Source organism: Bos grunniens, chromosome 18 (assembly GCF_055505025.1).
Source record: "Bos grunniens cultivar Pamir isolate PY7600 chromosome 18, Bosgru_T2T1.0, whole genome shotgun sequence".
Taxonomy (NCBI): Eukaryota; Metazoa; Chordata; class Mammalia; order Artiodactyla; family Bovidae; genus Bos; species Bos grunniens.
This window is the reverse complement of record NC_141182.1, coordinates 58,375,431-58,390,320: the sequence shown is the minus strand read 5'-3', so window position 1 is coordinate 58,390,320 and position 14,890 is coordinate 58,375,431. Positions and strand designations below refer to the sequence as shown.

The window sequence follows — 14,890 nt, the reverse complement described above, 5'->3', positions numbered from 1 at the left end:
AAACTATGGAATTACTGGAACTTCCCTGGTGGTTCAGTGGTTAAGACTTTGCCTTCCAATGCAGGGGGTGTGGGTTTGATACCTGATTTGGGAGCTAAGATCTCACATCCCTTGCAAAAAAACAAGCAATACTGTAGCAAATTCAACTAGAGTTGGGAGATGGTCCACATTTAAAAAAAAAACACACACAAAATTATGGAATTATTCACAAGGAAATCAGAAACAAGACTCAGGTGCATCATCTGATGTCTGATGAGGTTACATTTGTAACAAAAAGCACTCAAACATTTATTATTTTCATAAAAATTCATTCCTTTGTAAGCCCACTGATATTTAACTAAAGGTACTCTACCTTTAGCATGTTCCTAAAAGTTTTAATTTCTATGTGATTCCCTGACAAATGATGAAGCAGAATGCTTCACTGAAATCTTGCCATATATACTGTCCTCTTAAAAATATTTCTCCAGTGTGACCTCTGACACTCACTGAGGTCTTCTTTCTGGGTAAAGACATTCCCATGGTCATCGTATTTCTTTTTTCTTTTCTAAATCATACTTCTACAATGAGTTCACTGATGATCAACAACAATCCCTGATAATAAAGTCTATCTTCCCACTGATGACTTTTCTAGTCTCTGCATTCACAAAATTTGTCCAAGTGTATATGGAATATATACTTTTCAGACATGTAATGAAGCCAGAAAGTTTTTCCCAAGGCATCTCCACCCTGAACGTATCAAGGGCTTTTCCAACATGTTTTCACTAACAGAAAATGTGAGGTAGGATCATTAAGGCACTATTGCATTCACGATATTCACTGGATTTATCTCTGGGGCAAACCCTTTCATCTCCTCATGGTCCCCCATCTGATAACAACAGGTCATCCCATGACTACATTCTGCTCTGCTGGAAGCACTGATGCTTAAAGTCTTAGCTGTCACAGAAGGCATTTCCCCAATCATTGCATTAATGGGGCTTTGGTTCACTCATAAAAAATGATCTGGGACTCTGTTAAAAGCATTTCCAACTTGACTGGATCTACCCATTTCTCTGATGTGCATTTTCTTATGTTTCACAAGATTTGACAAGTGGGAGAAGGCTTTCTCACAATCACTGCACCCATATGGTCTCTCTCCTGTGTGAGTCCTTTGATGGACATTGAGTACTGACTTTGTGGTGAAGGCTTTTCCACATTCATCACACTCATAGGGTTTCTCTCCTATGTGAATTCTCTGATGGGTAATGAGACCATACTTGTGGGAATAGGATTTTCCACACTCAGTACATACAAAGGGAGTCTTTCCCGTGTGACACCTCTCATGTTGTATGAGGCATATCTTCTGACTGAAGGCTTTACCACACTCATTGCACTCATAGGGTTTCTCTCCTGTGTGAGTTCGTTGGTGTATAATGAGAGTGAGCTTTGTGGTGAAGCCTTTCCCGCATTCGTTACACCGGTAAGATTTCTCTCCCGTGTGAGTTCGCTGGTGTACCATGAGATTACTCTTCACAGTGAAGCCTTTCCCACATTCACCACATATGTAAGATTTCTCCCCTGTGTGAGATCGCAGGTGTACCGTGAGATTACTCTTCACAGCGAAATCTTTCCCACATTCACTGCACAAATATGGCCTCTCTCCAGTATGAGTTCGCTGGTGTACAGCAAGATAGCGCTTCATGGTGAAGCCTTTCCCACACTCACTGCATACATAGGGTTTCTCCCCCGTGTGGGTGCGCTGATGCACAGTGAGATTACTCTTCCCGGAGAAGCCTTTTCCACATTCACCACATACGTAAGGTTTCTCTCCACTATGAGTTTGCTGATGTGCAATCAGATAGCGCTTCATGGTGAAGCCTTTTCCACACTCACTGCATACATAGGCTTTCTCTCCTGTGCAGGTTTGGTGATGTACAGGGGAGCTGCTCTTCACAGTACAGCCTTTGCTGGGCTCACTGGTTAAGTGGGGTGTGTCTCGTGTTTGAGTTTTCTGATGTTTAGTTAATGTGACATTTCTGGAGAAGGATTTCTCACATGGATTACCCCCACTGGGTTTCTCTCCAGTATGAACACTCTCATGAGAAATAAGCTGAGATTTCCTGCTGCATGGCTTCTCACTTTCAACACAGGCTAGAGATTTCTCTATTTTGTGAGTCCTCTGATGCTTAAGGAATTGGAATTGAGCGCTAATGTGTTCTGTACTTTCAGGAAATATAATTCCAGAATACAACTGTCCACAATCACTATGTAGAAAGGATTTCTCATCTCCATTAAACTCCACAGGGTTCTTTATTCCATAGCTGCTCTTCTGGTTAATTAAACTTAAGCTTGATTCCAAAGCTTTTCTATGTAAGTTAAATATACGATCTTGAATTAGGGTGAAATGTGTTTTGCTCAGATGAACACTCTTTCTAAATGCATTCTGTTCACTGCACTGTTGCATGCTCTTCAGAAATCTTTGGTTTCGAGAGTGCTCTGGCAAATAACTGTCACCTTTCCGGATTCCTAAGAAAAAAGGAAATGATAAATTATTTCATGAGACTGGTATGGGATGAAAGGCTTAAAAAATGACATGGTGTGTGGGGGTGCTCTTTATTATCTACCATGTAATCCCAGTATAAAAGTATAAAGATGTATGAGGAAGTGAATGAATATCAGATCCAAAAAGAGACAAGGAATATATTTAAAGCTAAATACCCAGAAAGAGTTCTCATCTGGATAGATGAATATGGCGAACAGCTGTTGAGCATCAGTCACCCTCACAGCTGTGACTCCTTCTCTAGAAAAAACTGGAATATGACTTCCTTGGTCACTCCCATTGCTGATTCTAACTCACTCACCTGGACAAATTCTATTCCGCATTTCATTTTCTATTATGCATGGTTCTCTTCCATGTTCCAACTTGGAAAGCATATCTGGTTTGGTACCTTGATATCCTGATCATGAGAAATGATAAAAGACTTAGATGCAAGAACTGGGTTATGGTATGTCAAGATGGGAAAATACTGCATTTTATTTATTTAACATTTACTGGATTTTTAACTTTACTGGATTCCTATTAAGCATATCACATTTTATTGGATTCTACTTTTTTAATTGGAGTATAATTGCTTTACAATGTTGTGTTAGTTTCTGCAGTACAACGTGAAATCACCTATGTGGATACATATATACCCCCTTTCTCTTAAGCCTCCCTCTCCCCTTACCTCCACCTGTGCCGAATACTGCATTTTAGAAACAAAATTTCTTGTATGCAAAGCAAATGTTCTCTTTCAGGGTACAGGAGATTACACCTCTTTGGAGCCAGACAGGGAACAAAAACATCTAACTCTTTGGAAGACCACAGGGACTGCAAAGCTTTCATCAGGTGATGGAGAAAAGTCCAGTGACTCGACACTCATAAATGACACTGGGAGTCATCCTTACCCAGTGACACCAAATTGTTATAGTTCTCCAACATCACATCCCAGTATAGGTCTCTCTGAGCAGAATCCAGGAGCTGCCACTCCTCCCAGTTGAACTCCACAGCCACATCTTCCAGTGTCAGCAATTCCTGTAATAATAAAGTCCTGTATGATGTGAATTCCTTTCATCAATATGGAAGAAACATGAGAGAAGTTATTCTGATTTTCACCATACCTCCTGCATCAATATACTTTTCTCAAATACATTTCAGTTAAAAACAAAATCCTATCTTTCTATGTATACATTTTAGCACCTACCTATTTGCATAATATCCAAATGACATCAGGACAAATAAAACAGTCCTACATTACCATGAAACTTCACAGCCAATATAAGAATCAACTCTGAACAGACTCCACATCTGAAATTTACAAGATAATGTTTTTAATACATGTAAAAAATAGCAGAAACTATACAAGATACATCTGCAGCAAAGAAAAAAAATAAGTTGATTAGGAAGATTTGAAAACAAAAACAAAGAAAAAATATAGTAATGAATCAGTATCTCAACATCTAAAGGTGAAAATTTTCAAAACTGATTAAACTCTCCAAACCCCAGGCTCAGGAATCCCAACAAATTCCAAGCAGGAAATCTCTAGGTAGGGACATCAGACTAAAACTATAATACACAAATACAAAAGGGAACTATAAAAGCAACCAGACACAAAAGATAGATGACCTACAACAGAACTCAAAAAACATAGAATATTATCTTCAAAGTTCTGATTTTTGTGCCAAAAAGTCAGACATGAAGTCACTTGGTACCGAAACACAGGACTCCAGAGAGTCCTGGGCAGCATTCTCTCCTTCCAGCCACACTGTATGACAGTACTCAGGAGTACTGCTAACCAAGAAAGCTCACCTAAAGTCCAGTGTCCAGAATTTTTATTGAGGCTCCCTTATATATGTATGATTTACTGAATCACTGACCACATGGCTGAACCCCACAACCCTCTATTCACACAGCTGGTCTTTGGGGCTGGACAGCCCTCGCCTTGAATTGTCTTATTAGCACAAATCCTCTAGGGCCCACATGAGTCACCTCATACATAAACTATAAAGTGTGGTTGCAGTGGTCTGGGATGAAAAACAAGACACTCCTAACACACGGGTAATTCCAAGGCTTTAGAGATTACCTCCCAGAAATTAGGGACAAAAGTTAGTCAAATTCCTTACTACACACTAGGTATTCACACCCCTACGAGGTACCCTTCCCTTGAGCATGGGCTGAAATGCTTCTAAAAAACAAAATGCAGCAAAAATGCTGTGATACCAATTTTAATATATATATTTTTTTGGTCTGCGTATGTGGGATTTAGTTCCCTGACCAGGGCTTGAACCCATGCCCCCCTACAATGGAAGTGTGGAGTCTTAACCTCTGAACCACCAGGAAAATCAAGACATGCATTTTTAAATTAGGCTATATATATGATTTCCATCTTGCTATCAGAATCTGTCTGTTGATGACTTTGATGAAACAAGATGGCACGTTGGGAGGCCCATGTGAAAAGGAACTCATAGTGGTCTTACATGAGCAGACAGATAGAATCTAAGGCTCTCATTTGATTTCTGGAAATGAATTCTGCCAGTAACTATGTAAGTGAACTCAAAGTGTATCCATCCCCAGCTGAGTCTTGGATCATGGTCAAGGAGTACTGAGCTATTATCAGTGAAGCTTGCATATTTCACGCTGAATCTATTTCTCAAACTCAGAATCTCCACCACTGTTCACCAAAACATAGGTTGGATTATGTTATTTTCTCATTTCAAAGGTTAAATATTTCACTTCTATCAAACTCCAATGACTGTTTTATTGAGAAATAACTGACATATATCACCATATAAATTTAAGATGTAAAGCATGATGATATGATTTACATATATTGTGAAATCACTATCACAACAGGTTCAGTCAACATCTATCTTCTCGCGTAGATACAACAAAAAGAAAAGGAAAAAGCTTTTCTCCCTGTGATGAGAACTCAGGATTTGCTCTTAACCACTTTCCTATATATCATACAGCAGTGTTAGCTATAGCCATCATGTTGTTCATTACTTATCTTACAACTTGCTTTCTTGAGTATGATTATGAAACTCACGGAATTTTATATACCTATATAGGTAATGCTCTTCAGTAAATTGCATTCATCTTTCTTTTACATGCATGATTGGTACCAGGCCAGGGAGGAGCCCCTCAGAGTCAGCAATGTTGTTAGGAGTATCACTCCATATACTTAAGTGACATAAACCATTGAATCCCCCAGAGAAATGATCTGCTCTCTCCTCATAGTCAACACATATCATGGAGCTTTTCATGTTTTTCTGGTTGTGATGTCTGCTAAGATAATAAAAAGTGACAGCTGATGCAATCCACAGGCTCCACCACAGTCACACATTCTCTTCTAATACTAGTCATTTGATGTGATCCCTATGAACAATACATTCCTGATTCACTTTGTCCTGATTCTAAATTCAGAGTCCAAATTAATTTCTCCCCAGAACCCAATCATCCCCAATTAATACTTTGTTTAGTTGAGCTATTATTTTTTTCAGCTTACCACAAATCTATTAGACAATAAAGGAAAGATATAACAAAAAATCACCTGGGCCTTGATCATCTTCTGTGCTCAGGAAATAGTAACATGGATTCTGACTTCTGTCTCTTCTGCATTTACTGTGTCATTCTTAAAGACAGAAATCTTGGCATTCACTTAAAGATGTCCCCTGGAACGATGATATCCAACTCCAAGAACCTCCTCTTTCTTCCCTAATTCCTTGACTTGATCACTCTTTCTCCTGGAGAGCCTGGACCTGTGGGCCGAAAAGCAAACTGACTTTGAGTGTACATTTCCTCTTGGCCCAAACACTGTCACTGTGGATATGCACTTATCCTTAAAGGGACCTCAGTATTTCCAGCTGTTCCTTTATTTGCTACCTAGAGGCTTTCATACTCTGATACAATAAGACAAGGTTAGGAATGGGTGAAAGGTGTGGCTTTCTTATGGAAAGAGGAAGTGGCATGAATATTAAAGGGGAAGAGGGAAAGCATAGGCAGAGCATGATGCCTCAGAGCCTGATGAAAGCTCAGGGCAGATCAAGTTTATGGAAGAGAACACACGGAAGGTTCCAAGAATCTGGATACTCCATCTGTGAAATGCACGTGTACCCTTGCACCACTTCAAAAAGTTTTATATGCTCAGTGGGTACACACACCTCAGTTTCAAGAGGATACCATGAAGTTGATCTTTAAGGTTGTCTTACTTCTCTTTGTGTATTAAAAGGATTAACCTTGCCCAACAGAGGTTGAGCTTTGCCCTTAGTTCCTGGGAGGAAACCTCTAAGCCTTCAGAATGTCAGGCCTGATTAAGAATGGCTTTGTTTACCTGAGAGGCTAGGGCCATACAGTCTATGCTAATCATGTGGTGAATGCTTATGGTGTGAATTAGAATATACTATGCTAATTATGGTGAATGCTTATACTAATCTAGTTCAATGTTTACTTTAAAGCCATGGTAATAATTCCAGAAAAACATCTATTTCTGCTTTATTGACTATGCCAAAGCTTTTGACAATGTGGATCACAATAAACTGGAAAATTCTGAAAGAGATGGGAATACCAGACCACCTGACCTGCCTCTTAAGAAACCTGCACGCAGGTCAGGAAGCAACAGTTAGAACTGGACATGGAACAACAGACTGGTTCCAAATCCGGAAAGGAGTACATCAAGGCTGTATATTGTCACCCTGCTATTTAACTTCTTTGCAGCGTACATCATGAGAAATGCTGGGCTGGAGGAAGCACAAGCTAGAATCAAGATTGCCAGGAGAAATATCAGTAACCTCAGATATGCAGATGACACCAACCTTATGGTAGAAAGTGAAGAAGAACCAGAGCCTCTTGATGAAAGTGAAAGATGAGAGTGAAAAGTTGCCTTAAAGCTCAACATTCAGAAAACTAAGATCATGGCATCCAGTGCCATCACTTCATGGCAAATAGATGGGGCAACAGTGGAAACAGTGTCAGACTTTATTTTTCTGGGCTCCAAAATCACTGCAGATGGTGACTGCAGCCATGAAATTAAAAGACGCTTACTCCTTGGAAGGAAAATTATGACCAACCTAGACAGCATATTAAAAAGCAGAGACATTACTTTGCCAACAAAGGTCCGTCTAATCAAGGCTATGGTTTTACCAGTGGTCATGTATGGATGTGAGTTGGACTATAAGGAAAGCTGAGAGCAGAACTGATGCTTTTGAACTGTGGTGTTGGAGAAGACTCTTGAGAGTCCCTTGGACTGCAAGGAGGTCCAACAGTCCATCCTAAAGGAGATCAGCCCTGGATGTTCATTGGAAGGACGGATGCTGAAGCTGGAACTCCAATACTTTGGCCACCTGATGCAAAGAGCTGACTCATTGGAAAAGACCCTGATGCTGGGAAAGATCGAGGGCAGGAGGAGAAGGGGGCAACAGAGGATGAGATGGTTGGATGGCATCACCGACTCGATGGGCGTGGGTTTGGGTAGACTCCGGGAGTTGGTGATGGACAGGGAGGCCTGGCGTGCCACAGTTCATGGGGTTGCAAAGAGTCAGACACGACTGAGCGACTGAACTGAACTGAACTGAATGAATGCCAGGCTGGATGAACCACAAGCTGGAATCAAGATTACTAAGAGATATATCAACAACCTCAGATATGCAGATATCACTCTAATGGCAGAAAGGGAAGAGGAACTAAAAAGCCTCTTGATGAGGGTGAAAGAGAAGAGTGAAAAAGCTGGCTTGAAACTCAAAATTAAAAAAACTAAGATCATGGCACCCACTCCCATCGCTTTACTACAAATAGAAGGGGGAAAAGTGGAAGTGGTGACAGATTTTCTTTTCCTGGGCTCCAAAATCACTGCAGGTGCTGACTGCAGCCAGGAAATGATGTGAGAGTTAGCCTATATAAATTAAAGAATGCTGAGTGCCAAAGAACTGATACTTATGAATTGTGATGCTGGAAAAGACTGTTTTGAGAGTCCCTTGGACAGCAAGGAGATCAAACCAGTCAATCCTAAAGGAAATCGACCCTGAATATTTATTGGAAGGACTGTTGCTGAAGCTCCAATACTTTGGCCACCTGATGTGAAGAGCTGACTCATTGGAAAAGACCCTGATGCCAGGAAAGATTGAAGGCAAAAGGAGTAGGGGGTGACAGAGGATAAGATGTTTAGACAGCATCACCAACTCAATGGACATGAATGTGAGCAAACTCCAGGAGATACTGGAGGACAGAGGAATCTGGTGGGCTATAGCCCATGGGGTTGCAAAGAGTTGGACACTTCTTAGCCTCTGAATGATAACAACAACACAGTCAGATGATCTTCAACGAAGGTGCAAGATTAGAGCAATGAGGGAAAAGATGGTCTTTCCAACAAATATACTGAAACAACTGAATATCCAACTCCAGTTAAATAATAATAGATAATAAGTTTAAATGTAATCGCTAAAAATACAAACTACTTCCAGAAATTGAGAAATAAGCCACAGGCTTGGAGAAAACATTTGCAAGAGATATATCTGATAAAGGACTGCTATCCAAAATATACAAAGAACTCTTAAAAACTCAACAATAAGGAAACACAAATACAGGCAAAAGACCTGAACTGACACCTTACCAAAGAAGATACACAGATAGCAAATAAGCAAATGAAAATGTGTAATTGGGAAACTACATCATATGTAATTAGGAAATAACAAATTAAAGAACAATGAGATACCATTACCTACCTATTGGAACAACCAAAATTCAAAATAATGACTACACCAAATGCTGAAGAGTACATGAAGCAACAGATTTATTGCTTATGGGAAGGCAAAATGTTACAGCCACTCTGGTAGACAGTTTGGCAGTTTCCTACAAAACTGTATATATACTCTGAAAATGTATGTCTGGACAGAAACCTGATCTTAGGTATATATCGCAAACTTATCCATCCAATGAGTGAACATTATTCAGCACTAAGAAGAAATCAGCTATCAAACCATGAAAAAACAAGGAGCCTAAAATACCTATTATTAAGTGAAAGAAGCCAATGTAAAAAGGCTATTCACTATACAATTCCAACTACTGTAAATGACATTCTGGAAAAGGCAAAGCTAAGGAGACAGTAAAAAGATCAGTAGTTGCCAAGAGTTGGAGGGAAGGTAGGATGAACAAGCAGAATCCAGAGGGCTTTTTTAGAGCAGTACAACTATTCTGTATAACACTAAAGGGTGGACACATGTCGTTTTACATTTGCCAAGACACAAACACATATAACACCAAGAATGAACCCTAATGCGAGTTATTTATTTTGAGTGATAATGAGTCAGTACATAAACTGACTGTAACAAATTCACCACTCTGTGCCGGGAGCCGGCATATTGCATATTGAGTGCATATTGCATATTGAGTGCAGCACTTTCCACAGCATCATCTTTCAGGATCTGGAATAGCTCAACTGGAATTCTGTCACTGCCGGGAGCCAGCGTGAGGCGCTCCACCCATGACAAAGGTCATGAGGAAGGCGGCTCGGCATACGCAAAGGTGGGATCGAGCCTCAGGAGTCCCCCTGGAAATTCTCGAGCATCTACCCCCAAAACCAGAGTCTGCCTACTTTCTGCTTTGTGCTTTCACCTACACCTCTGACTTTACGGGGGGCTGTCCCCCACTACCTCTCTCTGAAAAAAGAGTTAGCTTACAGCTCCAGTTAATAATTCCTGGGTGTGACAGTGTTTAACCTACTAACTCCTTTGGAAATCCTCTAGCCTGCCTGAATAGGTTTTTCCAGCCACATGTGATTGTTCAGAGCCTCCCAACTGTGAGAGGCAGGAGATGTTCTAAACTGTCTAAACACAGATTCCTTTGAGTAGTTAAAAGATTGATTAGAAATTCCACTGTGTCCTTGGCAGTGTATTGATTGATATAATGGGTGTATAGAAATGTAAATAGTGGCCTCAATGTTTGTAACCTTGGACCCTTGAGTTAATTCTTTTCTTGATTGAGCCCACCTCACCTTTGCCCTATAGGAATGCAGCTTTGTCCAATGCTTTTTCGGAGGCTGGTGCCTGACTTTGGAATAATCACCTTCGGAGAAAGAGAAGTTTCTTAAAATGTTAACAGGCCTCTGGCCAGAAGATGATGTAATTCACCTGAACTTTTGCATATGATAAGTTTGAAAGCCTGGCTACGATTAGGACCAGGAACTGCTGTCCCTGCATGACTCCACCCCTTCCCCCATTATCCTCTATGCACAACTTAAGGTATAAAAACTACTTTGGAAAATAAAGTGCGGGCCTTGTTCACGGAAACTTGGTCTCCCCGTGTCGCTCTCTCTCCCACATTCTGGCTGAGTCTCCATCTGGAGCACGGAACCCGCCATGCTTGCTAATTATGCCTGGGCTTCTAAGATCCGACCCGGGAGGCCTCACTGTCTCCTCTCCTTCGGGAGAACGGAAGGATGCCTGCGGCCTACGTAAGTGGTGCAAATTTCTTGTCTTGAAGTTTTATTGGTCTCCCGCGTAAACCAAGCTACTCAGCCTCTTTTCTCCACTGAATTTCCTCACTGAGCTATCCTCATTCTATTACTCTTTATATCTTTGATAAATATTTAAGTAAATAGGTCGCCTATGCCGTCTCTCCTTCGAATACCCTGGATCAGCCGGGGCTGGACCCCGGCAACTCTGAGGCAGGATGCTGACAATGGGGAAGGTTGCATATGTTGGGGCACAGAGGTATGGTATTCATAGCTTATGGTGAACGATGTCAGATTCATGATCTCTGAAGATTTAGCTTCAGGATCAGGGACCAGGCTTGATCACTCAAGAGCTTTTGTGTAGCAGTTTTATTCAAGTCTGAAAAGGGAGAGACATAGACACCCGAAGGGGGATGCAGAGTGCCCCCTAGCTAGTCTTATTAAGGCCTTATATACTTTCACCAGACCCACTCCCACAACATACATCTTACATTAACAAGATTAGAACAATAGAAAGATCTCACCAGACCTACTCCCACAACATACATCTTAAGATAACAAGATTAGTCAGAAGGTTCTTTTAAGGAGAAACATACCCTCAAGATACATTGTTATATTGACTAAGACAAAGCAATGTAGAAAATAACATTTGTCCTTTACTCCTTGAGAGCTCCAGACCCCTTTCTCCTCCTCAGGGTCAGTGGGTGTGTGTGTGGGGGAACCCTGGACTTCTTATCAACCTGCCTAGGAATTGACTCTCTCAGTATCCCTACTGCACTTCCCACTCAATGTTACTGTGAATCTAAAACTGCTCTTAAAATATAAAGTCATATCCTTATCTATTTATATCTATATACACACAGTTTTCAGAAAATACATGAGGAATTTCTCGTGACCTTGGGTTAGGCAGAGAAGTCTTACACAACACCGTATCAGCAAACCATAAAAGAAGACAACTGATAAACTGGACTTGTATTACCTTTTGCACATCAAAAGACACTATAAAGCTAAAGGAAAAGGTAGGCTACAAGTTGAGAAAGAAAATTTGCAAACCATTTATCTGATAAAGGACTTCTATGCACAATAGCCAAACAACTCAAAAAACTCAGTTTGTTAACCAAACAACCCATTTTTAGAAAAGGGGAAAGACTTGGATAGTTTCCTTGAAAGAAGGAAACTACACAACTAAGGAAACTATAAGCAAAGTGAAAAGACAGCCTTCAGAATGGGAGAAAAAATAGCAAATGAAGCAACTGACAAAGAATCCCAAAAATATACAAACAGCTCATGCAGCTCAATACTAGAAAAATAAATGACCCAATCAAAAAACAGGTCAAAGAACTAAACAGACATTTCTCCAAAGAAGACATACAGATGGCTAACAAACACTTGGAAAGATGCTCAACATCACTCATTACCAGAGAAATGCAAATCAAAACCACAATGAAGTACCATCTCACACCAGTCAGAATGGCTGCTATCAAAAAGTCTACAAACAATAAATGCTGGAGAGGGTGTGGAGAAAAGGGAACCCTCTTACACTATTGGTGGGAATGCAAACTAGTACAGCCACTATGGAGAACAGTGTGCAGATTCCTTAAAAAACTGGAAATAGAACTGCCTTATGACCCAGCAATCCCACTGCTGGGCATACACACCAAGGAAACCAGAACTGAAAGAGACAAGTGTACCCCAATGTTCATCGCAGCACTGTTTACAATAGGCAGGACATGGAAGCAACCTAGATGTCCATCAGCAGACAAGTGGATAAGAAAGCTGTGGTACATACAAACACATAATGGAATATTACTCAGCTATTAAAAAGAACGCATTTGAATCAGTTCTAATGAGGTGGATGAAACTGGAGCCTATTATACAGAGCAAAGTCAGTCAGAAAGAAAAACACCAATACAGTATACTAACACATATATATGAAATTTAGAAAGATGGTAATGATGACCCTATATGCGAAACAGCAAAAGAGATACAGATATAAAGAACAGACTTTTGGACTCTGTGGGAGAAGGCGAGGGTGGGATATTTGAGAGAATAGCATTGAAACATGTATATTACCATACGTGAAATAGATCACCAGTTCAAGTTTGATGCATGAAATAGGGCGCTCAGGGCCGGTGCACTGGGACAACCCAGACATGGGATGGGGAGGGAGGTGGGTTCAGGATGGGGGACACATGTACACCCATGGCTGATTCCTATCAATGTATGGCAAAACCCACCACAACATTGTAATTAGCCTCCAATTAAAATAAATAATTTAAAAAAAAAAACATTTCAGATAAAAATGCTCAAAAGAATAGGAATAGGCAGATACTTAACATGAAAAAATAATACATTTGAATCAGACATTCCCATTGAAGTCAGGAACAAGACCAGATGCCCACTGTCAGTACTGTTACTGAGCATTATACTGGAGTTCATTTAATTCAAATATTTAGTGGGCATATACTCTGTGACAAGCACTATTTCATTTTCTTCTTTGTAACAAAGCAGATAACAAAGTAACAAAAGTCTCTGAATTTATGGGATTGATATTCTGGGACCCATAGACTATGTTAGATAAAAAAGAAATAGTTGGGGTATAATAAATATTGCTATTGGTAGATGATATAATTGTATATATGGAAAACCTAAGAAAATCAACTGAGTAACTACTAATCAGTTCAATTCAGTCACTCAGTCGTTTCTGACTCTTTGTGACCCCATGAATCGCAGCATGCCAGGCCTCCCTGTCCATCACCAACTCCCAGAGTTCACTCAAACTCATGTCCATCGAGTCGGTGATGCCATCCAGCCATCTCATCCTCTGTCGTCCCCTTCTCCTCCTGCCCCCAATGCCTGCCAGCATCAGATCTTTTCCAATGAGTCAAATCTTCCCATTAGGTGGCCAAAGTAAAAGTACTGGAGTTTCAGCTTTAGCATCATTCCTTCTAAGAACACCCAGGGCTGATCTTTAGAATGGACTGGTTGGATCCCCTTGCAGTCCAAGGGACTCTCAAGAGTCTTCTCCAACATCACAGTTCAAAAGCATCAATTACTTCAGCGCTCAGCTTTCTTCACAGTCCAACTTTCACATCCATACATGACTACAGGAAAAACCATAGCCTTGACTAGACGGACCTTTGTTGGAAAAGTAATGTCTCTGCTTTTGAATATGCTATCTAGGTTGGTCATAACTTTTCTTCCAAGGAGTAAGCATCTTTTAATTTCATGGCTGCAGTCACCATTTGCAGTGATTTTATAATTTGGTAAGGCATTGGAATTAAAAACTTAATATGCAGAAATCATTAGATGTTGTTATGTATATGATCTGAATCATTAAGAGTGGAAAGTAGATAATATGTCACTTAAAAATATCTAACACTAACCAATACTAAGTAATAAATGTGGAAAAATAGGAACAAAACTTTAGAATACATACTAATGAAGAACACAAAAGAAGATTTGGCCAAATGGAAAAATTAAATCATTTTCCTGGATGCAAAAAAAAAGGGAAAAGACTTGGATATTACACTAAAGAAGACCTATGAATGTCTATAAACACATGAAAAGATGATCAACGTTACTTGTCACTAGGGAAACTAAGACGGTGAAATTTACTACATGCCAACTAGAAAGATGATAATAGAAAGACTAATAATTGTAAATGCTGATGAGAATGAGGAGAAATTAGAACTCATACAATAATGGTAAACTGGTATAGGCACGTTTGAAACTCTGTAAAACACATACTTAGGAACCAGTCATTCCACTCAGAGGAATCTAATAGAAATGAAAACATTTCCAACTTGTACCTGAATGTATGTAGCAACATTATTCATCATGGTCTCAAACGGAAAATAATTCCAATAACTGATTTTACATATGAAATGCATTATATACATTCAATAGATCATTCATGAATAGAATTGAAG

The 14,890-nt window shown here is 40.0% G+C and overlaps 1 protein-coding gene and 1 long non-coding RNA gene across 2 annotated transcripts in view; one reads left to right on the top strand and one right to left on the bottom strand.

The window, feature by feature from the left end:
- Nucleotides 1-803: 803 nt before the first annotated feature.
- The window catches only part of ZNF614 (zinc finger protein 614), a 20,719-nt gene continuing 6,632 nt past the window's right edge, over nt 804-14,890 (bottom strand). The window contains 5 exon segments of the mRNA XM_086353836.1: nt 804-1,009; nt 1,011-2,502; nt 2,838-2,933; nt 3,424-3,550; nt 6,066-6,273. Coding sequence (XP_086209962.1) covers nt 982-1,009; nt 1,011-2,502; nt 2,838-2,933; nt 3,424-3,550; nt 6,066-6,080 — 1,758 coding nt within the window. The 5' untranslated portion in view covers nt 6,081-6,273 and the 3' untranslated portion in view covers nt 804-981.
- LOC147354400 (uncharacterized) overlaps nt 10,822-14,890 on the top strand; it is a 22,633-nt gene continuing 18,564 nt past the window's right edge. The window contains exon 1 of the long non-coding RNA XR_015146389.1: nt 10,822-10,958. This is a non-coding gene — a long non-coding RNA (uncharacterized LOC147354400). The remainder of the gene's footprint in view (nt 10,959-14,890) is intronic.